At 22.7% G+C, this 27,344-nt stretch overlaps 8 protein-coding genes across 8 annotated transcripts; 4 read left to right on the plus strand and 4 right to left on the minus strand. All coding sequences in view use genetic code 6, as the record gives it.

The window, feature by feature from the left end:
* Positions 1-345: 345 nt before the first annotated feature.
* Positions 346-5,760, minus strand: TTHERM_00522610 (hypothetical protein; the record flags this gene model as incomplete). The annotated part of the gene is made up of 9 exons (XM_001014439.2): positions 5,495-5,760; positions 4,569-5,382; positions 4,231-4,503; positions 3,826-4,174; positions 3,633-3,769; positions 3,198-3,575; positions 2,450-3,145; positions 2,107-2,328; positions 346-1,842 (listed from the first exon to the last, which is right to left on the minus strand). Exons 1-9 carry the CDS (start codon positions 5,701-5,703, stop codon positions 346-348), a joined length of 4,575 nt encoding a protein of 1,524 aa, XP_001014439.2. The 5' UTR covers positions 5,704-5,760.
* A 415-nt stretch (positions 5,761-6,175) lies between these two features.
* Positions 6,176-7,984, minus strand: TTHERM_00522620 (transmembrane protein; the record flags this gene model as incomplete). The annotated part of the gene is made up of 1 exon (XM_001014440.3): positions 6,176-7,984. One exon carries the CDS (start codon positions 7,982-7,984, stop codon positions 6,176-6,178), a length of 1,809 nt encoding a protein of 602 aa, XP_001014440.1.
* A 1,665-nt stretch (positions 7,985-9,649) lies between these two features.
* On the minus strand, positions 9,650-11,702 carry TTHERM_00522630 (40S ribosomal protein S0; the record flags this gene model as incomplete). The annotated part of the gene is made up of 4 exons (XM_001014441.3): positions 9,650-9,672; positions 9,733-10,225; positions 11,309-11,467; positions 11,652-11,702. 4 exons carry the CDS (start codon positions 11,700-11,702, stop codon positions 9,650-9,652), a joined length of 726 nt encoding a protein of 241 aa, XP_001014441.2.
* Positions 11,703-13,488: 1,786 nt separating this feature from the next.
* On the plus strand, positions 13,489-15,582 carry TTHERM_00522650 (DEAD/DEAH-box helicase; the record flags this gene model as incomplete). The annotated part of the gene is made up of 6 exons (XM_001014443.3): positions 13,489-13,532; positions 13,745-13,811; positions 13,979-14,111; positions 14,274-14,543; positions 14,773-15,104; positions 15,166-15,582. 6 exons carry the CDS (start codon positions 13,489-13,491, stop codon positions 15,580-15,582), a joined length of 1,263 nt encoding a protein of 420 aa, XP_001014443.1.
* Positions 15,583-16,572: 990 nt separating this feature from the next.
* On the minus strand, positions 16,573-19,338 carry TTHERM_00522660 (hypothetical protein; the record flags this gene model as incomplete). The annotated part of the gene is made up of 1 exon (XM_001014444.3): positions 16,573-19,338. The coding sequence occupies exon 1, from the start codon at positions 19,285-19,287 to the stop codon at positions 16,573-16,575; it is 2,715 nt and encodes a 904-aa protein (XP_001014444.1). The 5' UTR covers positions 19,288-19,338.
* Positions 19,339-19,707: 369 nt separating this feature from the next.
* TTHERM_00522670 (eukaryotic initiation factor 3, gamma subunit) lies at positions 19,708-21,554 on the plus strand (the record flags this gene model as incomplete). The annotated part of the gene is made up of 8 exons (XM_001014445.3): positions 19,708-20,012; positions 20,129-20,269; positions 20,337-20,546; positions 20,693-20,776; positions 20,836-21,111; positions 21,166-21,268; positions 21,328-21,414; positions 21,474-21,554. 8 exons carry the CDS (start codon positions 19,708-19,710, stop codon positions 21,552-21,554), a joined length of 1,287 nt encoding a protein of 428 aa, XP_001014445.2.
* A 340-nt stretch (positions 21,555-21,894) lies between these two features.
* Positions 21,895-22,683, plus strand: TTHERM_000522689 (SAM-dependent RNA methyltransferase, putative; the record flags this gene model as incomplete). The annotated part of the gene is made up of 1 exon (XM_012797324.1): positions 21,895-22,683. One exon carries the CDS (start codon positions 21,895-21,897, stop codon positions 22,681-22,683), a length of 789 nt encoding a protein of 262 aa, XP_012652778.1.
* Positions 22,684-23,522: 839 nt separating this feature from the next.
* Positions 23,523-27,266, plus strand: TTHERM_00522690 (kinesin motor domain protein; the record flags this gene model as incomplete). Its single annotated transcript, XM_001014447.2, has 12 exons — positions 23,523-23,821; positions 23,974-24,032; positions 24,106-24,543; positions 24,670-24,925; positions 24,984-25,206; positions 25,271-25,412; positions 25,633-25,736; positions 25,791-25,862; positions 25,929-26,112; positions 26,740-26,894; positions 26,945-27,149; positions 27,205-27,266. The coding sequence occupies 12 exons, from the start codon at positions 23,523-23,525 to the stop codon at positions 27,264-27,266; spliced, it is 2,199 nt and encodes a 732-aa protein (XP_001014447.2).
* Positions 27,267-27,344: the final 78 nt, after the last annotated feature.

The raw sequence follows: 27,344 nt of genomic DNA on the forward strand, positions 1-27,344 counted from the left end.
TTGATCATGAAATTTATGAATAAAAAGAATAATATTGCTATTTTATAAAAAATAATATTCTTATCTGATAGAAAAATAATATTGTTATTTAATAAAAAATATAATATCCATTTTAATTAATTAAAAACTAAATTCTAGTTTACTTTATTTAAAATATCAAAAATGAAAATATCAAAATCAAATTAATAAATTAACTAATAAATAAATAAATAAAAAATATTCGTTTTTGAAATTAATTATATTTTTATTGTTAATTTTTAATTTAGTTTATTCTTAAAATAAATAAAATCATTTTTCAAAACAAACTCTACCAATTTATTTTTAAAGTTCTTAAGTAAAATTATTTCAAATATTTGAGTTCTTAAAACTAAAATCAGAATTTTTAGTACTGTATCTTGAAGTTAAAGACTTTTTTATGTTACCATTCGAAATTGTATTTTGTGAGGTATAATCTTCTTCCGTTTAATCATGTTTAGGTTAGTTATTTTCTGTATTCATATTTCCACCACTTGAATATTTTTGAAGTCTCGCTGTTGAACTAGAAGGTATATTGTTATAGATACCACTTTAAGATCCTACAGATTTTATATGGCCATAGGTTTGGATATTAGTATTATGAGTAGAGCTATTATCATTCAGTGTAGTAGCTACTGACTATCCGTGATTAACTAATGATCCTCTTGAATTTTATTTAGCTAAATTCTTTCCTTCTACAGGCACTCCACTAGCGATATTACTATTTTTATTCACAAGGTCATAGCTTTAAGCAAGGAGTAGCTTTATTTCAAACAAAAGTCCTGAATCACTACTTGAATTAGTCTTCAAGTTTCTATTGTTATTTTGAGCATTATAATTATTATTATTATCTGGCTAAGGCGTGTTAATATCAATGGGAGAGTGGCTACTTCCTTTAATCACTGATAGAGAAGCCTAAGAGTTTTGCTATTAAGATGCCAATTTTGCTTACGAAACAATTTTATGCTACCTACTGAGATCGCTTAAAGTATCTAACCTTTAAGCATCAAAAGATTTGTCAAGAGAATACTACTTTACATATGATTTATCAGCTTAGTACTTATAAAACTATGTTTGATGAGTACTAGCTTGATTTAGTTGATTAGTAGCCTCCAACTTAACAGGTTTTTCATTATAATTTAAATAATTAACATTCTATATCTTTGAAGCGCTATTATTTCCAGGTTGATGAGAAATGTTAAAACTGCTTGAATTATTATTTTATTATGTAGCTATCAAATTGCTGGCACTGTTATTTTACTTCAAAGTTCTAACAGCAGAGTATGATGTTTATTATTATGGATATTGCTAATTGTTTCTATGAGTTGAAAATACGCTTGAAGTAGTATTTAAATGGGATGATGGTGGTTATGGTGGCAAGTTATGTGTTTATTATGCTTGTGTAGTTTAATTATTTTATAATTGATTTTAAATAAATTGCTATGGAAGTTGTGATCTTTTCGAGTAAGTCTATAATTCTTAGTACTTTGCCAAATTATCAATATTTTATTCTTTTGTGGCGAGTTATTGACGAACAATTTCAAGCTCTTCGTTTAAACTTTATATTTCAAGATTGCTTTATTCTTTTACCATTTGATACTTCTGAGCCTCGCTACTTATTGCTTATTTATAATTTTCAAGTTTTTTTTCTAAAACTTCGAAGGCTTAGTTATTTTCTTCTTACATTTTTTCGTAAATGTGTTGCATTTCTTATAATTCTGCTCTCAGTTTTTCAATGAGGTTCTCTTTTTTTTGAATTTCCTCATCTTTTATTTTCATATTCTATTCAAATTGCTTTTGTAATTCATCAATATTGCCTTCTCTTTGCTAATATTTATTTTCAATTAAAAAATAATCAATTAATCAATAATTTTTGCATGTTTTTATTTAATTAGTTTTAATAAAAGCTTCAACTAAGTAAAACGATTAATAGAATTAATTAAATTTCATAAAAATCTAAGAGCTATACAAACACTATTTTGCCTTAATAAATTTATTATAATTGAAAAAAAATTATTTTTTTTAGGAAAAATAACTTGTATTGGAAATGAATCTCAAAAAATAACCTAAATTTTAAAATAATTAAATTACCTAAATTTCTCTATTCAAGTCATATATAGTATCCTCCTTAGCTTTTGCCTTTTCATTCATAGATTATAAAGTAGCTATTTTCTTTTGAAGGATATCTATTTCTTGCTTACTACTCTATAAAGCTGAATCAACAGCAAGTTAAACAAGACTATTTGATTCATCCTTTATCCTTTTTATCTCTGCTGCAAAGAATTTGTTATGTTCCTCCATATCTTCTGAATTCTTTTTTGATTTATAAAATAATTTTAATTAAATAAAATAATAACTTTAAATATTAATTTTAAAATTATTAAAAGTTTTTTATCAAAAAAAAATATTTTTCCAAAAAAAAAATTTTAAATACTCTTTTAATTATTCCTTCTAATTTTTCATTATGCTTTTCTAAGTTAGATAATTGAGATTCTAATTTCTTTTTTTCCTTCTCTATTAGTTCTTGAGATGCCAATAAGCTCGATATTTTATCTTAAAGCTGTTCATTTTCTGATTTCAATTAATCAATTATATTTTGTAAATCAACATTTGTCGAGTTAGCTTGATTTCTTAAATTTTCCTCTATTTACTCCATTTTTTCATTGAATTCATTAAGTATTTCTTCTTAGTTTTACCTAAATTAATTCTCAAGCTTATTTATCTCCCTCTGCTTAAGGTTGTTAAAATGATCTATTGATTGGACAATAGTTTATTTTGATACTTCATATATTTTAGCAATGTCTAACTGGCTATCATTTTAAATATCTGATAGATCATCTTTTAGACTTTTCAACTATAATCCTAATCTCTTGCATATTCTTTGTTTATCTCTATTTATTTTGCTTGTGAAGGCCTCATATTTCTGTTGAATTTCATTCACTTAAATTATCAGATCCTTCTTTTCAGTTTCCAATTTTTCTTTTTACCCTGATATTTTAATTGACTTTTCCTGCATTTACTGTAATCTTTCTTCATAATCTTCATTTATTTTTTCTTATTCTTTTTAAACTTATTTTACTTTCCTTTCTAGTTACAATAGTTTTTATTTTGTTTCCTCATGTTCTTCTTTCTAAAAAATAGCAAAAAAATATTTTAAAAGCAAATTAAAATTAATCATTTACTTCTTTTTCAAGCTTTATACTTTCCTAAAACTGGACATTTCTAATAGCAGACTACTTTTCTACTTCTTGCTTTTATTTTATTTACTCTAATTGGCGTTTCAAAGACTCTTAACTTTCATATTATTGCTAGAGATTATTTTAGAGTTCTTCGTTTTCATTCTACCATTGCTCCTCCTTTTAATTGTACTCTTCCAAATTGGTTTGCAATTTTTAAATACTTTCACTTTGCATTTAGCTTAATTCTAACTGCTCTTATAAGGCTTCTTCTACTTGCTTTTTAGAATTTCTGATATCTTCTAAGTCTTATTAATAATTTAAAATCTTATTTTCAAGATTTTTTCTGTGATTTATATGCTCTTCATTTTATCCTTTCAATTGCTTTTTCATAAAGTATGATAAATTAATTTATAATTTGAAAAAACCTAATAATTTTACATTGATGTATTAATTTTATTAATTGATTTCATCTTTGATTTTGTAAAAATTATTTTCCACTTCAAGAATTTTTTCTTTATATTAAGCAGTTAATTTAATTTGGTCTTACAATTTAGCTTGAAGATCTAAGCAATTATCTAAATATAAATTTAAATATTTATTATTTTTTAAAATTTAAGTAATTTCATTTTACTCTGTAAACCTTAGGATAAAGTTTCATATTCTCTTGATTTCCTTTCTGATATTTCTTTTATCTTTGCTTGAATATTATTTTAATGTATTTCAGAGATCTGATTAATCAACTCTTAATGCTTGGCTTCTAATTTAGCAATCTCCCCTTCTAATATCTTTTCATGCTACTCCTTCAGAATGTAGTCTTTCTCGATTTATTAAATCTTTGTTTAAATTTATGAATTAAAGCCCTTAGAAAAGTTAAGTTAGTTAGTAGACTCATCAAGTTCTTGCATCTTTTTGTCTAGAAGCTATTAGTATTCTTGCTTTATTTTTTAAGCTTACATTTCGTACTTAGTTTTGCTTTAATTCTAAGAAATTTTAAATCATTTTTAAAAATAAAAATTTCAAAATTTAACTTATTTACAACTAAAATTTGGCATTCTTTTTCTACTTCGTTACATCTTTTTTCCCATTCGTTTTTGATAGTAAGCATATCTCCTTTCATTCCTTGAATAGTTCTTTCATATTATTCTGCTTATTCCTATATATTTTTTTTATACTAAGAGATCTCTCTACTGTGATTTTCGAGTATCTGCTTATTTTGATTAAATTTTTCTTTTAGAGCTTTTTTTTTGCTTCTAACTTTCTCTAATTTCTTACTCAACTCACCACTTTTTTCATTGACAAGACTCTCAAGCTTGTATGTATTATAGAAAAATGGATTAATAAAATTATTTATTTGAAAACAAAATGTCTGTCTACTTTTGCTATCTAAACTTTTAGCTTCTCAGTATTATTTGATAGATAATCATTTTCTTTTTATGTTTCAGCCAAAGAGGTTTTGATAACTTAAATTTCTTAGTCTTTTAAGTGAAGCTACTCTATACAATTTTCATTAGAAGACTCTAAATCTACAATTTAAGTTTACAACTTTTATATAATATTTTTCATTTCTTCATTCTTTTATTCGTAAATGCGATCAGTCTCACTTCTAGCCTGATGTTTCTGGCTATATATTTACAAATTCTTAGTTAGAGTATCTATTTGATCTTTCATTTATTCATTCTAAATTTGTAGATTGCTTTTTTCTTTAAGTAGACTTTCAATTTCCATTCTTGAATTTTAAAGCTCTTATTTATACATTGAATCCTATTTTGTCTAAGAGGATTCCTTAATTTTTAACAATTCGTCATAATTAGCTTTTTCTAAATTCTTTTATTTCAATAATTTTTCATATTCATTTTATAAGACCATTTTTTAAGCCGCTTCCTATTGTATAGCGCTTTCAAACTCTAAAACTTTTTTGCTTATATTTTAAATTTCTATCTTTGCTTACTCAATTTCGATATATTTTTCTTCCTCAGACTTTTTGAGATCTAGTTTCAGCATCGAGTTTGCTTCAATCATCTTATCTATATATAACTCTTATTCATATTAAAAGCTTTATTTTAATATTTCTTTGAATCTTTCAACCCTGAATGATTCAAGCTCAGGGTCATTCTTCAAAGAATCTATTACTTCATCTCCCTCTAACCTATCATAAATATCCTTAATGGTCATCTAAAATTACTCTAACCTTATTGTATAAAATGTAAATTAATTTTAAAATCTAAGATTGCTTTTATTTGAGCTAAAATAAATATTATTCACAGTATTAGTCTTTAAAGAAATTTTAGCAATTTATTTACCTTTCTAAATAATTTCTCTTCAAGTTTTCAATATAAAATGCTACATCTTAAGGAGTAAATTGACTATTAGATTATCCATTGCTTTAAGATTAATCCTGGTTATTTTATTGCAAATCTTATTATGCCTAAATATTTTGCATTTGCTACTTATCTTGATCTGAACTTTTGTAGGATATGTTTTATTGAGATAATTGTTTACTTTGATTCATTTTTAGTAAACTACTAATTAATTTTTATGTTTAAAGATTTTAGATATTATTGAATTTTTAAATTGCGAGTTATTTTTTCAAAATTTCAAGTAAAAATTTCAAAAAAACTATTAATTGAATGACAGATAACTAATATAATTATCAAATAATTTGTGGAGCGAAACAAAAAATAAATATAGTATTATAAATAAATCATTATATCTTTAAATAAATAACTTTTGCAAATAGAATTAATTACCTTGAGAATAAAATTTTCAATTATTTAATAATGAAAGATACAAATTTTCAGATTAAAAAAATGTCAATAAAGTCATATTTTATTTTTCTTCAAAAATTAAATTCCCTCATTTAGGAATTGGCATTAAAATATAAATAAGCTTTCATTAAAATTGTTAGAATTTTCTAATTTTAAAAAGGACAAGATGATTAGCAAACATAAAATTAATTTTTTATAAAAATGTATTTATTTATTTCATTTTTCTTCAATTTCAGAGTTTTGCAACATGTCTAAAACTTATTAATCAAGCTCATCCATTTCAACAATTTGTTCTTCTTCTTCAGAGAAAGAATTAAGTAACTAATAATCATCTTGATAGTCTTTGTAGCAAGTATATAAAATATATCCAGCTACAGCTCCACCACATATGACTCCAGCATACATTCTAGCAAATGCAGCCAAAGATATGGAAGTTACGTGAACTGCAGCAAATGGAGCAGCAATCATGTAGCTTAAGAAAGAAGCGTTATTATTTTTGTTAAAAACATATCCACCATTTCTCTTTTATACAACATTTTATCTGTTCTTTTCTCTCCTCTCTTGAGCTCTTTTTCCAAACCAGTTAAATGGATTCATCATTTATCCTATAGTATCGGCTATAGCAGTGTAGATTAAGTAAATTATAATGGCAAGAATGTAAGAAGTTGAGCGTATTTCTTTCTTAGTTTAAGTCATATATTCTTTAATCAGATCTTATAGCTCTATCTTACCATCTTTGATAATGTTAACAACATTAAATGCAATATTTTTCTGCTACCCACCTACGAATAGCTTCAAATTCAATTTCATATTTTCAAACTCTTTTATTAAAAAATCTGAAAAGCTTTTTCCTTGCTATTATGCTATAATTGTTGCATAATAGATAGGTTATAGCTCATGGAATGAAATACGTAAATCACCTTCTTCAGGTTAAGAGATATTATTTGTGATATAAATATAATCGTTTTCAAAAATAATATCTTTATTTCTATTAATTGCATAAGTAAATGGGTGATTTCTATACAAACTGCCATATTCTTGTTCTGAAACCTCTTTAAAAAATCTATGTATTGTTCTAAACTCCTCATTAACTTCTTTTTAATTAATTTAAGGATTCTCAATTGTATCTTGCTTATCTTAATCCCCCTTTACATTTTTTTCAGGTTTTTCATCATATGAGAGATCAGAGTAATAATCATCAATTTATTCCGTATCAAAAGATAGCTGTGTTTATTTTTCACTACAAAAGTTAATCAGTTATTTATTACTTAACTCATAATCTCCTATTTCAACTTTTTAAGGTAAAATATAGGCATCTTTCATGCATTGATGGAATATTGATGGATGAAATGAGTTTATGTAGTTTGAATCCCTCCAACAACTTTATTCTGGCTTTTCTTCATTCACCTAAAAAATCTCTACTTTGCGATATAGCTTCATAACTTCGTTTGATGAAGCTTAAACTCCAAATATTGGATCTTTTAGAGCTTTATTTTACCAAGAATGAGTCTTTAAAGGACCATGTCCGTATATCAACTTGCCCTCAAGTTTAGCATCAAAATGAGATAAATTGCCAACTTAGCATGAATTTAGAGCCTTTTTTATAAATCTAACTCCATATCTTATTTTCTCATATCTATAGAAATAAACTGATACAGTACCAAGCAAACTCAACAAACCAAAAATAGAAATTTGCTTAGATTGCTACTAATCTTTTACGAATCTTCTTTTATTTATATGCATTTTATTACCATTTTATTTAGAATATGGTTTTTATGCTATAGTACTTTTTCTAAAAAAGCTTTTTTAAGTGAGAGACTTGTCTCCTTTAGTTTTTGAAGATCCAAATAAAGATGATGAAGATGACTTTTTAGAAGATGAAGATGAGGATGAGGAAGAAGAACTTTTACTTCTTGAAAATGAGGAGCTTTTAGATTTAGCATAAACAGTATTTTTTTCTCTGCAAGCTTACCATGCTAGATATAAACTAGGAAATACAGCAGCTGAAACTAAATATCTTTACATCCTTTTATTTATCTTTTATTAAGCAGTTATTTCTATTTTTTATTAATAATTATTGTTTAAATAAAAAGATAAGAATTTATAAATAGCTTCAATTAGTAAAACAAATTAAAAACAAATGCAAAAAATAATAAAAAAATTCAACAACATCAAAGCTATTAATATATCAATGAGGTAATAGCATACTTTATTGAACTTTCTATATATATTCTATCTATATCTGGGTTTTAGATGAGTGGTTAATTTTTATTAGTTCTTCCAAATTAGATTTGTAGTAGATTGGTTTTTAAATTTCTTGAAATTTCTTATCTATTACAAATAAAAGCTCTATATTTTTTATAATTCAAATTATAACTAACATTTAGGAAATATAATCTATTGCTTTAAAGAAAGAATTAAAAATAATTGTTTTATAATATTCTAAATTCAGTAAAAAAGAGGAAAAAAATGAATTTCTTGTAAAATAATTAATTTTTCTTATTAAATGACTATATAAATTTTTATCAGAAAAAAAATTGTATTTGGTGTAATTTATTTATAAATATATATAGTAATTTAGAAAATCTATCCCAAATATTAAAATGAATAAACAAATACTTTAAATATCATATCTTAAATAAATTTTAAATTATTATTGAGTATTTTCTTAATATTATTATTTTTGAAGAACAAGAAATTTGAATTAATAAAATTATTTCTTTCAATGAATTTTACATTTACATATTTATTTCACTTTTTTTAAATTTAATCATATTTTTTATTTTAATTATTAATTCTAAAAATAAAAATAAAATATTCTTTGTGTTTAGCCAAAGTTTTATTTTGATAATATTCATATAAGTGTAATTAATTGTTTCAAAAATGTTTTGAATTGCTCACAAAATCTTAAAATATTATTTTATATGTTCAAAATGTATTTAATGAAGTGTAATATCCTAATAAAAAAATAAATGACTATAAAAGTTATTTTTTACAAAAATTAATGCTTCCTTTGTGAATTATTTTCATTTAAACTAATAGTAAAAAATAAATTCGACTAATATCCTTAAAATATTAAACTAAATCAATCCTAGAAACTAAAATAGTAAATATTAAAATATACAAAATAACTTTAAACAAAAAAGGCAGATAGTAATTTTAATATTAAATATTATGTTTTTAAATAATAATATGTTCTATTTTGAATGTATATTCTCTTCCTATTTCGATCATGAAGCAATAGATAGTTGAAATAAATATCCTAATTCTCAAAGATGATTAAATATAAATTCTAAATTAAAAAATTTTTGTTAATTTTGAAATGTTCTAAAGATATTTATTATTTAAATGGTTATAAAATTAAATGAGTCTAATTTAATTTAATAGATGAAAAATTTAAGTTTATTAGATAAGCTTATTCTACATAAATACATTAAGATAATTTGCACTTTCTTTTAAAAAATTTACTAAATAAATATTGAAAATATATATATTGTTTGTTCTATTTTAAGAAAAAGTTAAATAAATAAGTAAGTGAAAAGTTGTTTGAAACAATTGAGTGTGAGTTTTGGTTGGTTAAATTTAAATAGAAAAATACATGGTATATAAGACATTAGGTAGAATTAAAAATTACACGTTTAATTTATTTAATATATTTTGAATTCAGAATTCAACTTAGTATCATGGAAATCACCAGTTTTTGTTATCAGTATCTATTTTTAAATAAGACAATTTAATTTTTCAAATTTTTAATTTAAATATAAAGAAATTACTTTGTTCAGCTTCACCTTCCTTAACTTCAGCGACCTTTTCTTCAGCACCTTCAGCACCTTCTTCTTCTTCAGCTTCCTTTTGTTCAGCAGTGGGGAGGGTCTTGTGGTAGAAGAGATCAACCATAACTTCCCATTCTTCGTCCTTAGAGAGTTCACCTCTGAGGATTTTAACTTCTCTGGCGATCATCCAGTAGATCATGGAGATAGATTCGGTGGATCTGTTGTTGCAAGGAATGACAACATCGACGTAGGCGAGAGGAGAGTCAGAGTCGCACAAAGCAATAACGGGAATGTTGACATAAGAAGCTTCCTTAATGGCTTAGAAGTCAGATCTGGGATCAGTGACGATGAGAACTCTGGGTTCTTCGTATTTTAAGGTCTAGTAATTGGTCAAGGTACCAGGAGTCCATCTGGAAGAAGAGGTAGACTTGCAGTGAGTGTAACCAGCGAACTTGATGGCAGCTCTTTGACCGTAAATTCTAGAGCAAACAACCTAAAGTAATAAAATAAATTTTAATCATTAAAAATACACTCTATTGTTTAATTTAAATTATGAAATTAATTTTTAGAATTTCTAATTTTAGCTTATTTTATTTAAGTAATTAGCTCTCTCCATATTAATTATTCACTACTCGCAGACAAGATAGATAGAAAATTTTCATTTTTTTTTAATTAAACCCTAATAGCCACTTTTTAGTTTTGAAATTGAAAGGACATTCATGTTGGTTATTAAGTAATTATTTATTTAATTTATTTATTTATTCCTTAATTAATTATACAATTGATTGATTTCCCCTGTTATTTCAATGCAACAAATAAATCACCTGAGTGAAGTTCTTATTATTATATTTTTGCAATAATCAGCTTTTAACAAATACTTCACTCATCCTTCCTTTCCTTAAAATTATCTCAGCTTGCCAAAGTTTTAAATGATTTTGTCAATAAATTAATGAAATAGTGAACCAAAAGACAAACGTAAAATGTTTCACTCTTACATTGATTTATTTAGTTTTTTTAATGAGTTAGTTCCTTTTAATTTTACAACTTTATAGCTTTATTATATTTTATTATTATTATTATTTTTTTTTTTTTAAATTTTTTGAGAGCTTAACATACTTACGAAATATCTAATAATTATTTTATTTTTTAATAAGATTATCCTCATAGCAAATATTTAAGTAGATTATATGAGGCTTTTGTTGTTGCATTTAAATGTTGAAGGAACATAATTCTACTCAATTTAAGTATTATATCGCTGCTTATTTTTTACTTTTTTTATCCTTAATTTTATTATTCAATACTATCTTGTGCTTCGAGAGTTTGCTCATATTTGGTTTTAAGATTCTATCCTTATAATTTTTAGCATTAATTTTTTATGCAGAAAATATAATCTGTATATTTTTAGTCTTCAGCTTATCCATGCATAAATGTGAACTTACAGTTCTGATTTTTGAGTAAACTCACTATTGCATTCATTTTGCTTTTGTAAATGTTATATGGTGAGAGCATTACTTACAATAACTGTGATTCTTGCTTGCATAAGAAAATAAACATTCAAAAGATTAAATATTCTTACCATAACATCTTCGGGGTGTTGAACGGCGGCAATAACTCTAGCAGCGAGCTTGATCTTTTACCAGGTTTCTTCAATATTGATGTAATGAATACCGTTGACGCCCTTGTGAGAGATGTATCTCTTCATTTGGTTGTTGAGGTTAATGGTAGCTTAGTGGCACTATATTTTATATCATTAACAACACATTATGAAAATGAATATATTAAATTTAACTCTGCAAATAATTAGTTATTGGGAAGAAAGATCTGTCCTCGCATGCAAAAATGGATGCTAATGAGGAGGTTTCCCAAAAAATTAGTCTATTTTTTGTAATAGAATTTCAATTATTTTAATGCTTTAATACGTTGGAAGCCAAAAGTCTCTTGATATCGTCTTGTTTTCTTTGAGTGGCCATTTCTAATTTTATTTTATATTGTTTCTTTGTATTAATTTCACTTTTAATCAAATATATCTTTTGCTTTTCACTGTATTAACACCTAATACTAATTTTCCCAACCTAATTTTAAATTGCCCTTAAGCTAAATTTCTTTCATCCCTCTATTATTTTAATTAATTCTTATCCTCTTCTTTTTATCCTCTCTACATACTCTTATATTAATAGTTTTTCAATTATTCAATCCATTCATTTGTTTATCTCTTCTTCAATTTTTTCATTCATTTTATAAAATATATATATAAGTCATCTTTTTGTTAATTATGTTTTCCTTCATATTGTTTGTTTATTTATTTATATATTTATTTCTCTCTCTTGTATTTTAACTAATTCCCATTTTAATTATTTGTATCTTATATATCTTTAAAGCTAAATGAATTTATTTCATCATTTTCTTGTATTATATATGATAACTGCTAGTCTATCTAAATACTGTTATTACCTTTAATATATTTTCCTTTAATTAATTATTAAATAATTTACTATTAATTTATCATTTTACTATCTATCCATCTTTATCTTATATATGCTTTTCTTTATTTTTAAATTAAAGTGTTTTTACAAATAATTTTATATAGAATATTTCATATAAATTATTTTAATTTTAAGTGATTTATCAAAATAAACTTTTAGATTATGAACTTAAATTAATAACAAGAGAATAAGGAAGATATATATTTTAAGGGCTTCAATATTTTAATTAAATCTTTATAGTATAAAATGGTAAAAAATAAGGCTCATTAAATTTAAAATAAATAAATTTAAAAATAAGTAAGTAAATGGAAATTTCTCCTTAATTCGTTTATAAATATTAAAAAATTTTGTTTAATTAATTTCAATTAATAACATGTTCTCAATCTAAAATTGAGTAAGTTAACATTTCAAATAAATTATTTTAAGAGCTTAATTCTTTAATATAAAAAAAATTAATTAAAAATAAAGATATAAATTTTATATCATGTAAATTATCATAATTAAATAGCATATTTTATTTAACATAAATGTGATATTTTAGGTAAAAAAAATAATCAAAATAAAATAATAATTTTAGAATGTTGGACTTCATAAATTACTATTTACAGTAAATTACTTATGAAATATTATTTCATTAAAATGTAGACATAATTAATTATTTTGTATAAAGATTAATATTTTATAGTGTCTATTGTTTTTATCGAAACTTTTTATCTTTTTATTTTAAAAAAAATTAGCACACTTGTAAACATTTCAAAGAATATTTGGTTATCATTTGATAAAATAATTTTAAGTATCAATTAAATATTTAAATAAAGATTATTTACTACTATCTAATTTTAAATAAACTATGCTGCTTTTCTTTTGAATAACTTTTTTAAATAGTAAAAAGGACTTTATCTTTATTTATTTATTAAAGGAGAGAAAAAACAGAAGACAATGGATGATACTTAGTCCCTAGAAGAGAGAACAGGAGGAGAAACACATAAATAAACAAACAAGCAAGCACTTAATCTGGATATAAAGAGCTGAGAAAAAAATAAGGGAAATTGATTAATAATAATAAATCAAATAAAATATATTGATACATATCGTACAAATCGTAATTTAATTAAATTTTTCAAAAATAAACAAATAAATAAATTCGAATTAAAAAAATTCTTTAAAAAAAGCGAATAAATAAGAGATCTCCTAGAACTCTATATCTTTAAAAACAAAATAGAAAGCACAATTAACAAAAAACTACAACCAAACAATAAACACACTAATATAAATGGACACTGTTGCATAATAAGATAATACAAATAAAATTGATGCGTAATTAAATTATTTAGATATTTTAGAAGTTTTGTATTTTCAATAATCGATATGCAAATATTTTTATAAAATTCTCATTTATTCATTCTAAATCTCTAAATTGAGTTTAGTAAAAAAATAAAAACTTTGAAATGTTATATTTAAGTCAATTTTCAATATGGAATTATCATTTAAAGATAGTTTAATTATAATTTTTTTTATTGAATTAATAGCCAATCAAAGGACGACTGGAAAAGTAAAGTTAATAAACCTGCTCCAGATTTGAGACCTAAGACTACAGTAAAATAAAATATATTAATAGAAATATAAGATGAGCTTTAATGCTTAATTAAGTATTAATAAATTAAGATAAATAAGTTGAAATAAGATTGATATATTTCATTTGCTTATATTTCTAGGAAATTAAAGATATTTTTAGCTAAGATTCTAAAATTTTATTTAAATAGGATGTTACTGCTACTAAAGGAACAGATTTTGAAGACTATGGTCTAAAAATTGAATTATTGAGAGGTATTGTTGAAAAGGGATGGGATAAGCCCTCTCCAGTTTAAGAAGAAACTATTCCCTTAACTATTGCTGGTAATATTAACAAAAATTAAACATTTTATTTGTTTTTTTTTATGTTTTAAATTTATAGACACATTAAAATAAATTATGCTTAATTAGAAAAATAATCTAAATAAAGTTATAAATCTCCTTAAATATATTTCGTAAACTAAATATTATATAAAATAAAAATAGGTAGCAGCATTATAGCAAGAGCTAAAAATGGTACAGGAAAGACTGCATCATTTGTTATTCCAATATTAGAATAATTAGATACTACAAAGAATTTCATTCAATCTCTTATCCTTGTACCTACCAGAGAATTGGCTCTCTAAGTTAGCTCTGTAGCTAAGGAATTAGGAAAATATTTAAATGTTAATGTTATGGTTTCTACAGGTGGTACTTCTTTTAAAGAAGATGTCTTAAGATTATAAAACAAAGAGTCTCCAGTTCATATTATTGTAGGTAAAAATAAATAAATAAAACATTTACTAAAATCATAATCAATTAAGCTAAACATTTTTAAACTTATCCCATTAAAAATAAATAACCAAAAAAAAAAAATTAAATTTAAATTTAACTTTTAGCATTAAAAGAAAATTCATTGTTGATAGAATTTTACAAAAAGAAATAAATTATTTACCAAAAAAAGTCCTTCTATATATTTATAAAAAATAAAATTTTTATCTAATAGCTACACCTGGTAGAATTCTAGATCTTGCCAAAAAGAATATTGCTAATTTATCCTAGTGTTAAATTATTGCTTTGGATGAAGCAGATAAGCTCTTGTCTTAAGATTTTGTGCTTATTATTGAAGAAATTTTAGAATTTTTAAAAAAGGATAGATAAATTATGCTCTTCTCTGCTACCTTCCCTAATTCAGTAAAGTAATTCAAAGAAAAACATATGGCAGATTGTAAAACTGTTAATATGATGGATGAGCTTACATTAAAAGGTGTTACTCAGTATTATGCTTACCTTGAAGAAAAACTCAAAGTTCAATGCCTAAATCACCTTGCTGCTAAGGTAAATATTGAAAAAAAATTTTAATATCTTAATGAGAAACAAATTTTTTTTATTAATAAAGCTACAAATTAACCAAGCTATTATCTTTTGTAATAGTACAAAAAGAGTAGAATTACTAGCTAATAAAATTATTGAATAAGGATATAGTTGTTTCTACATTCATGCTAAAATGGAATAACATCACCGTAATAAAGTTTTCCACAACTTCACTTAGGGATAGGGTAGATTTTTGGTATCATCTGATCTTTTCACTAGAGGTATTGATGTTCAAACAGTTAATGTTGTTATTAATTTTGATTTCCCTAAGAATTCTGAGACTTATCTCCACAGAATTGGTCGTTCAGGAAGATTTGGCCACTTAGGTTTAGCAATTAACTTCATTACCGACGAAGACAAAGATAATTTAATCAAGATTGAACACGAGCTTGATATTCAAATGCTCCCCATTCCCAAAGAAATTGATAGAAATTTGTATTGAGAGCCCTACTTGAATAAATATTTAACTTTAGCTAAATAATACTTATCCACAATTTCATTTATAATCTATAACTTATCATTCGTTCTTAAATTACAACTTGATAGCAGTATGCACTGTGAGCTTCTTTTTAATTCTCTTTTATTTTTTAAATCTTTCTAATAGACTTTCGTATTTTGCTTGAGCCAATACATACAAACAGTCAATCTAAACCTTGCACTGAATGTATTCATAAGCTCAAAAGTAGTTCTAGTTATTCTTTAACTATTTATTTAAATTTATAATAGGAAAAGAAAGATTCAAATAGATAAAATTGAATGAATAATAAAATTGAAATTAATAGTAATTATAGTAAAATATATTTAAATTTATAAAACTATATAATACACTATTCTTAAATAAGCTTCAATTAATTTCTTATTCCATCCATCAATTAATTTTTTTATTGCAAATACCAATTTATAAATCAAAAATAAATATATTTAATTGAATAACAATATTTGAGATTAACATTAGTCTTTATCTATAATTTTAAGCAATTTAGATAAATTTGAATTTATTATTAAATATATTAAAGAGTAATAATTGTGATAAGTTTTTTGTACTTAAACATATTTTATCAATTTTTAAATGAAAATAATTTTAAATATTTGGCTTTTTACTTAGTCAAACTTGAATAAAAATTGAGGAATATTTTAAATTTTAATTATTCGTTATTAAAAAATAGTAAATTATATAATTTAATAAAGTAAAAAAAAACTTTAAAATATATAACATGAAGGCTGTGTTTAATATAGTTAGGGTGATTAGCTTTAATGAATGAATAACATAGAAATTGAAGTCATTATTAATTTTAACACTTATGTTGCTAATAATTTAAAATCTTTATTTTTTTATTCAATCATAAAATTATAAGCTTCTTGTTTAAAAAAGATAAAGTTTTCTTTTATTCTTGGAATTTAAGGTGTAATTTTGAAATATCAAGTCAATCAATCAATGTATAATTTTATATTTTATTTCTGAAAATTTAATGATTTCTATTTTGCAGATTTTGCAGAATATTATTTCTTTTTCTTCATTTTCTTCATTGAGACATGAATAGCAAAAGACAACATGACCACAAGGTTTTTGTAAACAGTTTTAAGGGTATTTTTTACATTTCAAACATAAGTAGGCAGTCTACTATTTATTTTTTTATAATGAAATAAGTTTTTCTTTATTTCTTTTTGCATTTTATAAATTTTCATATTTTGCATCATATTTTAGTAAAGCTTAGCCTTACTTTCTTTATATATCCATTAACTCATACTATTCCTTAAATAATAGCTAATTTTCTTATTTATAGAATTCAATAACACTATATAAATCTAATATGTTTTCACTTGCTAGTGAAATTACTTCAGCTCTGTGTTTATCCATCTGTTAATAATAAATTTAATCAGATTTTTCTTTTGCCAGCTAATACTCTTTATCTATCTCTATTTGAAGATTTTATCTAAGCTAATTAACTTAACTATGCATTTCTTTTATTTCCTTTTGCATTTAATTAAACTTTAGTAAATTATTTTCTTTTTCACTCATTTTCTTTTAAATTAGCTCTTCTAAATTTTTTTCTTTGCCAATTCTGGCTTTTTTTTTAGTCAATGTAGCCCTCTTATCTTATTCTATTCTACTTTTAATCTCAAGTAACTACTAAATTTTTTCTTCCTTTTATTTACTATAAATTTCTATGTCATTAGAGTATTAGAAAAGCTACTTTTAAGTTTAAGATTTTAAATGCTCTAATATTTTTAAATCTATTGCAGTTGCTTCCAGGAGTTCTATAGATAATTTATCAAATAAATAAACTTCATGCAAATTAAGGTCATTGTTAAAAACTTAAAAACCTTCAAAAGCATAAAGATTTAATCTAATAGTTTCATTGCAATCATTTGATAATTAGCTTTTATTTTCAGATTTATTTTAAATTTTTGCTTATTAAGCAGTAAGCTATTTTTACTAAAATGAATATTATTACATAGGCTTCATATATACATCAGTGCAATCTAAAGCATTTTATGGAGGCTATGGAACAAAATCCTTATCAAATATTTTAGAATTCTCTAATACAAGAATAAATATAGAATACTATGATTTATAGATACTATCAGTGATATTACTACTATCTTCGAATAAGCAATTATGTGGCTGCTTTGTATTAAATAAATCTTGGAGTTTAGTAATTTCAATTTACATTAAACAGAATTAATTATCATTAGGAGTTTTCATTAGGTGTTCTTCTAAATATTTTTTAGAGTCATAATGATTTACAGTGTAAGAAGCTATTAAATGATCTTAAGGTTGTAATTTCGATTTATTCTTAACAAGATAAGAATTAAATTTTTAAAAATTTTTCATTGATAAATAAGAAACATAATTATAATCATCAATAAAATTTTCTTCTTATTGTAATATAACTTAATTTTCTGAAGTTACATCCATGACCTTTATTTAAATATGTTATTTAACCTTAAAAAAGCGATCATACTATTTCTAATTGTTATGTATACCATTTAAAATGCATTCTTAAGCTTCTAAAAAACAAAAACTATCATCATCATCTTTATCAATATAATTTTTTTAAGACTTCTGATTGCTACTTATTGACTTTTAATTTTATGCTTCCTCCTATCCACATTCTAATTTAGAAGATTCTTTTTCATTTTTCTAATCAATTATCAATTTTAAATTTTATAAATCGGTAATTTTTTCATTAACAAGAGAAGCTTAAATTTCTAAAATTTTTTTTTATTATAAAATTTATTATTCAAAAGGTAATTCTATGTTATTATTGAAGAATTATTCAACTTAATGAGTAAGTTTTTAATTATTTTATGAAACTATTTATTATTGAAGCACTGCTGACTCTTAAATGGCCTTAGGTTATTCTATTTTTTTTTTAATGATATTCTTAAAGCTCCTTAAAGAGTGTTTTTTTCTAGAAGGTTTTTTATCATCATAATCTTATTCTTCTTCTTCTACCATAATAGTGTTTGAAGGTTAAATGAGCTATTCTTAAACAGATAATATATCTATCTACTAGCTTATAAGAGAAAGATTTTATTATGAGTTGTTAGAACCTATATAATTTTAAAGATATTTTTTTGGAGAAAATTATTCTAATTCAGAAAGTTATGAATCATCTTCATCACTACACATTAAATCTTCAGAAAAAACATTATTTGAATTCTCACAACAACTTTTATCAGTTTTAATCAACTCCTCTCCTTCCTCATCAAAATCACTTTTTAAACAACTGCTATCTATTAAATTTATTGACAAAGGTTCCTAAAGTGGAAATTTATCAATTATTTGATAAAACTCTTCTTAATTTTCAAATGTTATCTTATTCAAAGGATAACGAGTTTTTAAGTGATCAGGTATTTCAAAAATAACATTTTCTTGAACTAATCTACATGAACAGTTAATTTAGTGCTCATCTCTTTTTTTGATTTCTAAAAATAGCTTGACACAAAATTTGCAAACAAATACTTCTTACAGACATCTCAGTTCTCTGCAATATTTAATATGATATTTGTACATCTAATAAGAATTAAGGAATTTCGAATGCTATTCTTTATTTGCAGGGCACTCAAATCTGCATATCTATCCTAAGGGTCTAACATATTCTATTTATTTAGCTTCTTCCTCTTAAACCTCAACTTCCATTTTACTTTACTAGTTATCCAATTTTAAATTATTTTTTAATTAATATTATATAATTTATTTAAATATAACAAACAACTAAACCAAAAATTAAATAAATTTGTAGCTAGATTTTAGCTTGAAAAAAACGAGCGAAAATAAGCCTGCAGCCAAAAATTATAAATTATTAAAAAATTTATTCTTAATAACTTCAATTTGATTAAATTTCTTAAAATATTTTATCAAAAAAAAATTTAATGAAAATTTATTAAAAAAATAAAACATTTGTAATGTATTTTTGAGAATAAATTTAATTATAAAAGTTAATAAAATATGTCAAACAACCATTTCTAATAAAGAAGCATTATATTCTACTCACATTTTAGGAGAAAATACTTAAATACAAAATATAAATGTAAATTATTAACTTTATTGATTATATGAATGATGAATATAAATATATTAATTGATTTTATTGATAGATGCTTTACAAGGTTTATATATATATAAATTTGTATATAATAAAACTAAAATAAAATAAATCCTTAAATAAACTTTTTAGAAATGAGTGAAATTGAAAAGCAAGAAATATAGCCAATAATTTAAGAAAACGCTGAACAATAGCAAGTCGATTAGGCTCCAATTAATTAGGATAACTAATAATCAGATAATGTAATTAAAGGGAATGAATATGTCCTCTTAATTGATAATAGAGATAATCGCAAAATCGTAAATTTAAAGGAGAATAAGTAAATTATCATTTAATTACTTAATTTGAATAATGTTCCTTCAATGTTGCTCAAGCGTTTATTTCAAATATGTTTAGCTTTAATAAATTAATTAATAAAAAATTTAAAAAACATAGAAAGACCAAATGGAGAAAGAAAATGATTAGCATGAAAGATATTGTTGGAAAAGAATACAATGTTGTCTATGAATACTCAAATGATTAAATTGTTTATGACCCTTATAATTTCAATTAATTCTATAACTATGAAGAAAACTAGTAATAAATAAATATACTTTTGAAGTTAATTTTTCTTAAAATATGATATTTTCATCAAAAAAATTAGTGAAGAAGAATAATCAGAACAAAGAGATAATAGAAATATTTTCAATGATAACTCTGTCTAAAAGCTATCAAATGAAGAAATAGAGCTAATGAAAAAAGATCCAAATATCTCAAATTCAGAGATAATTAAAAAAATCTATGAAAATAATGATAAATTTAATTAGCGTACAGCATTCTCCAAAGAGAAATACTTGCAAAGAAAAAAAGAAAAGTAATTTATGAGCTTTTTTTGATGACATTTTTTAAAATATTTAAAGTAGATAGATATAAAAAATCTTTATTAATTTAAGTAGACTTTATTTTCATTTAATATAAATATAACAAAGGATATTAATATTTTAAAAATAAACATAAAAGATATTTCTTTTACTTCACTGTCCTGAAAACAACACCTTTAAATGTAGTAGAAACCCTTTATCAAGAAAATCCAAAGCTTGTTAAGTAAGATTATAGAATTTAAATAAGCTTAAAAAAAAAAATTAAAATAATAAATTAATTAGCTATATGAGAGGTGATGCTTTTAGCATGTTTATGCACTATGCAAACATTAGAGAAGGTTCTAATATTGCCCTTTTTGATAATACTAAAGGTGCTATATTAGGTGGTGCTGTTATTAGATTGAATGGAAAAGGAAAAATTCATTACATGAAAGAAAAAATGCCTTTCAATCAAATCACTTGCTATTCATAAATGAATGTTCCTTAACATTTAAATTCTTCAGTTGAATTTAGAAATCCAAACTAAGTTGCAGAAGCCAAGACCGATAAATTTACTCAGTAACTCGTTTTAAACATTTAAGCAATTTTTTATTTAAACTTATTAATATAAAGCCTTTTAATTGTTGGAGATTTCGATGTTACCGAAATCGTCGAAAAGTTTATGCATTTACTTGTTCCTAACGGAGTTCTTTTAGCTTACTCCAATTATCTAGAAGTAATTTTCATTATAATTAAGTAAATGACTAAAAATAATATAAATAAATAAATAAATAGTGCTTGCAAAATTCTTTTGACTTAATGCAGTAAGAAAGAGACTTTGTTAACATAAAAATATTTGATATATTCTATAGAGAGCATTAAGTAATTTAATTAAGTGTTTCAATCTAACTTAGTATTAATATTTTTTATTTAAATGTTAGGTTTTAAAAAATAGAACTCATCCCATAACAATGATGAGTCCTTATAGCGGTTATATTCTTACTGGTTACAAAATTATTTGATAAATAAATTATTTTTAAGCTATTTATCTTTATGTTTTTAGTATAATTTTTACACTAAGATACAATTTGAAAAAAAATTTTCTACAAAATCTTTTTACAATTTATTGTAAAATTTATTATTAATTTCATTTATTTTATATCCATCTATTTAATATTTGTTTGGTTAATTTGATAGATTTTCTTTCGCATTTAGAAATATTAAATTTGGCTTTAAAGCTACATACATTTTAACTTAAGAAAAAGAGTATTTTAAAAGTAATTAATATTTAATATAAATTTTTACTGATTAATCATAGATAATATTTTAAAATATTGAAAAAAAAACAAGCTAAAATTTAAAATGGATACATAACAAACCTAATTTCCAAGAAAATATTTTATCATAGAATAGGTAGATTAAGGATTATATGATTGGGCTCTGTGCGAGTACTTTAATATGTTAAGATACCTGTAAAAGACTAATGCTAAATTAGTTTTCACAAATTCATCCTATTTCGAAGATCCTACTAGTGATGAAAATGAAGATTACAAGAAAAATTATCAACAGCTTTAGGAAGAACACGAAAAAAGGGGAGGAAATATGATAATTGAACTTAAAGAAAAGATTGGTAAATACATACAAAACCAAGAGAAGCTAGAGTTTGAAGATGAAAAAAAAAATGAAAAAATTTCTGTACCCTTTAAAAAAGTTATCTTATTAGATATGAGAGCTGAAAAAGAACTTTAACCCTCAGATTTAGAAAATTATGATGCTTTTGTTTTTGGTGGTATTTTGGGTGATCACCCTCCCAAAGATAGAACTAAAGAATTAAGAAATGAAGGATTTGAATTGAGAAAATTGACTAAGATATAGATGTCTACTGATACTGCAGTTTTAGCCTCAAAGATTATTATGTATGATAAGGTTAAATTAGAAGATATTCCTTTTGTAGAAGAACCAGAAATAGAAAAGAAAGATTAAAAAGGTAAAATTACAGAATCATGCTAAATGGAAGGATTTACATATGTCAGTGCTTAATACGACCCAGAAAACTCAGTTTTTGTCAATGATCCTAGTCTTAGAAACGAACCTCTTATGCATCCTAAAATTAAAAATGAACTCTTATTTGTAGATTTCGATTTTAGTTGAAAAAAATACAATATTTAGCTTACATATTTACTTGTTTAAAGTCTTTTCGAAATAATTCTATATTTTTATTCACCTGGATTCATCTAATTTTTCTTTTAAATACATTTTTATTAAATTATAAAATTAAACATTTTATATTGAATATTTATTTTTATATAAATTATACAAAAAATATTATTTCTAAATAAATTGTTAAATAAGCTTATAATTTGGGTATTTATTTAATGTTTGAAATTTAACAGTTTGAAAGAGGTAATAAATGAAATTTTTAAAATACTTTAAAAATCAAAAAAACAAAACATTTTTTTTGAATAAAATTTTATTTATTTTTTCAAAAATTGTTTTGTATTACCATGAATTATTTTATCTTTATTTTATTAAAGAAAAGAAATACTTCAAACTTAATTCAAATTTCAACAAAATTGTTTCAAAAATTACTTTAGTTTTTTATAATATTCATTTTGTTGTTTTAATTCAGATTTTATGATAAAAATATTCATTCATTTTTAAATTTAAATTTGCGAAATAATAATTTTAGTTAAAAAATACAATCAATTATTTATAATACTTTTATTTCGTGTTTTTTTTATTAAACTAGGTAATTTATGACTATTTATAACAATTAAATAGAACAAATAATTATGAAATTTCATAATATTATCAGAATTAATAACACTCCTTTGTCATAATAATAGAAAGAAATTAAGTTAGCTGATAATTACGCAAAAAAAAAAATAATAATAATCAAATATTCTTAAAAATTTGCTGATATTGAATTTTTATTTATAATAAGATTTTGATCAGCACAATCTTTCCAGTTTCAATAGAAATTGTAAATCATGTTAAAGTAAGAAGTATTTGCTGAAAATTTGAAGAGTTAGAGTTTTGAGAATAGCTAATAATAATATAATGGAGATGAGTATGATAGGATTATGAGAAAATACAATATTAATTAAGATGAAGAGATTTAATAAAATGATCATCTTATTGATAAATTAAAATTGAATTCTAAGCATATAGGCTTTGCTTAAGAAACTAACTAACAACTTCATCATAGAATTCGGTTGATTCATATTGATACAAATTGTGAATCTAATGTATCACCCACTCCAAGCTTTCAAAATACTCCTCAACATTTGTAATCAGTCATTTTTTATTTTAAAAGTAGAAAATTAATTTATATTAACTAACTCACTTAACAAAAAATACAAATAATTAAGTATCCTTTCTATTTAAATGAATCAACAAATTATTTAAACCTTTATTATATTTTTTTCTATTTATTTATAGAGATACTAACTTTACTAAAGAGCTGCTTTCCTCTAAGAATTTTAATTAGTAGAAAAATAGTAATAAATAAATATATAAATTAATTTAATTTTTATTTTTATATTTATTTACTCTACTCATTTTATTTTAAAGTTAATTTTAACAAAATTGATAATGATGATGCTCATACTTTTAAAAACTCAGATTACGATAACAACCAAGCAAATCAATAAAATCTAGCTTAATCTTATATACATGAAAGCTTAAATAAAACTACATAAGAAATGTAAGTTGAAGAAGAATCTATAAGACAATAAGTCAAGCTATCTGAAATGAATTATAAATTAACAATTAAAGAAAATTAGCTCTAATAAATTAAAAAACAAGTTGATAATCTTGAAAAAGAAAACATGAGTTTAAAAAAAGCTTTAAGAAAAATATAGCCAACTTAATCTTTATTAAATATTTAGACTAAAAATAGCTATAATCACTCATATAGCACTCCACCTTCACCAAATAGTTCTTTTATATTCTCTCCGTAATCTAATAATATCATATTGCAATAAAGCATGAACTAATAATAGTAAACAAGTAAAGAATATGCTATTTTTTAATGATTAATTATTTTATATTATTTATTAAGACTTTAATTCACTTTTAAAAATTACTTTTAATAAATGCTTGTTAATTAATCATTTTATAAATGAAAAATAATAGTTTAACTTAAGTAAGATATTACTGTATTAGAAGGAATAATTATAAAAAAAAATTAAGCAATAAACAAAATTAAAGAGAAGCAGAGCTAACTAGAAAGTGAAATTAAAGTAAAGGATATTATGATTTAATCTTTATAATAAAAGTTTATCTAGACATTTTAGCTAGAGTCAAATTATAAATCTCACGATGTTAGCTAATCGAGTCCATAAATTACTCCAGCATATCCTATTCCTAGTGTTAATGTCTCTAATATTATGTAATTTTACATTGTCTCCTTAAATACTGGTTGAAAAATTTATGTTAATAAATATTAGGAATGATAATAAATACTATATTTCTGCTGACCCTTCAGTAATTGAGTAAGATGAGCTAGTTGTTAAGCTTCTAAATGGTGAAGAAAAAGAATAATTTAATATATCTTAGAAATTACCTTCCAATGAATCAGATGTTTCCTAGTAACAAAACAAGAATTAGGAAACTGGTAAAAATGAAGGAGATGAATAACTTCAATAACAAATAAAAGAATTAAAATTGCTTGTAATTTATTACATTTTTAAATGTTAGAAAATTAATTAAAATATATATTATTTCATATTTTTAGATAAAAGTATAAACTGAAAACCTCCACAACAAAGACCTGGAAATTTAGGAATTACAAAAACATATTTCTTAAGTTGACACACTAAATAAAACAATAGATTATTAAAAATCAAGAATAGACTAATTACTAAGTCTATAAGAAAGTATTTAATTTCTATTATTTTTATTTCGATGCTCTTTTTTTATTGAATTTTACTTCTTACCTTGATTAAATTATTTCCTCTCACGAATATTTAATTAATATTTTTCTAATTTCTATCTTTCTTAACTCTTTTTCTATTGGTCTTATTAATTTTTATAACGCATTTACTTTTATTTAAAATAAAATTCTTAAATTTCTTAAATTATTTTATAAAAATTTAGGAGATTCAAAATGGCTTTTACCTGATCTTGAATCGAATGAAGTTAATTTTGATATTGATTACAAATTTTAACTAGAAAAAACTCTAAAATAATATGAACAAAGAGTAATTCATACTATTATTTGGAATTGATTATCATTAATTTATTAAACTTAACAGATAATAATACTTACTAATGAGAATGATAAGCTAAATTAGAATTTAAGGAAGCAGGAATAACAAAACGACGATGTATTTTTTTAATTTAAGAAGAAATATAATTAAATTTACTATTTTATACATACATATATATATCAGCTCCTAGAATAAATAGGGGATTTAAAATTAAATTCAAGACTCATAGAAGAAGATTTAAAGTAAATTCCTAAGCTTTAACAAGAAATTATGTAAGTGTAAAAATATAATAAACTTCTTGAGCATAACATAGAATAGCTAGAGGAGAAATATTCATCTATTGAAAAAGAATAAATAGAAGTAGAATGTAAATTCACTAATATTTTTAATTTTCTAAATTTCTTTTATCATATAAAATATTTACTTACTGCAAATTCAATAAAGGAAAGCAAAATTTTTTTCAAACTATTTACTGCAAACTTTTCATAAATTAGATCACAGAAATTTAACTATTTTTTTTAGGTTACTTTAACTTTAATTAAATAAAGCAACTTAATTATGACAAAATTAATTATTAATCTAATTTGAATAATATAAACACTAAACAACATTACTTACATTACTTTACCAAAAAAGTAAAGGTGTTTGATAAATAAACAAAATTATTTAATTAATAAAAGATAAATATTTTCTCAAGAATTTTCAATAATAAATTAAATGGAAGAATTTTTTATAATAAATTAAATTTCCAATATTTTTATAAATTTTAATTCTAAATTAAATTTAAATTTTAAAAAATGTTTAATATAAATCTAAATTTTTTATAATAATCTGTTTTTAAAATGACAAAATAATATTAAAAAGATTATAATTTTATAATTTTTGGCTCTAAAGATTTTGTTAAAGTTTATTAATCTAATTTATTTACTTTAAAAATTATTAAAAGACTTTAATAAACTCTATAAATAATTAAATATTATTGTTTTAATTTTAGAACTCCAAAAAATAATAGAAACTTTAAATTAATCTTTATCTGAAGCTAAAATTAAATAGCTAGAAGTTAGTTAGCAACTCAAAGATAAAGATTAATAGTTTTAAGAATGCTAAAAAAAGCTAGATACTCTAGAAAGAGAGCATTCCTTATTTTAGGTAATTTTTATTCAAATTTGCATAATGTATTTAATAAAAAATTAAAATAGGCACACGATAAAAATTAAATTTAGCATCTGCAAAATATTGTAATTGATTACGAAAATAGAATTATATTATTGTCTTAAGAAGTTGATAGGCTTAGCTATTTATTATAATAAAAAATAAGTGAAAACGAGTCTATCAAAAAATAATTACAATATGAATATATGAATTATTTAAGCGATAAATCTCCTTCTAATATTATACAAACAGGTAATAAAACCTAACAATTTTAAAATATTCAATATTTTTAATATTCATTATTTAGAAATGTACTCTCCTTAAAAATCTTATAGAGACTCTTCATCTAAATCAAAATACTTTGATTGACATTGGAGTTTCATCTCTGAATAAAAGTATTGTATCAATTGAACCCACATTAATTATTAAACAAACTTAAATAAATAT

This window comes from Tetrahymena thermophila, assembly GCF_000189635.1.
Source record: "Tetrahymena thermophila SB210 genomic scaffold scf_8254664, whole genome shotgun sequence".
NCBI classification, from domain to species: domain Eukaryota; phylum Ciliophora; class Oligohymenophorea; order Hymenostomatida; family Tetrahymenidae; genus Tetrahymena; species Tetrahymena thermophila.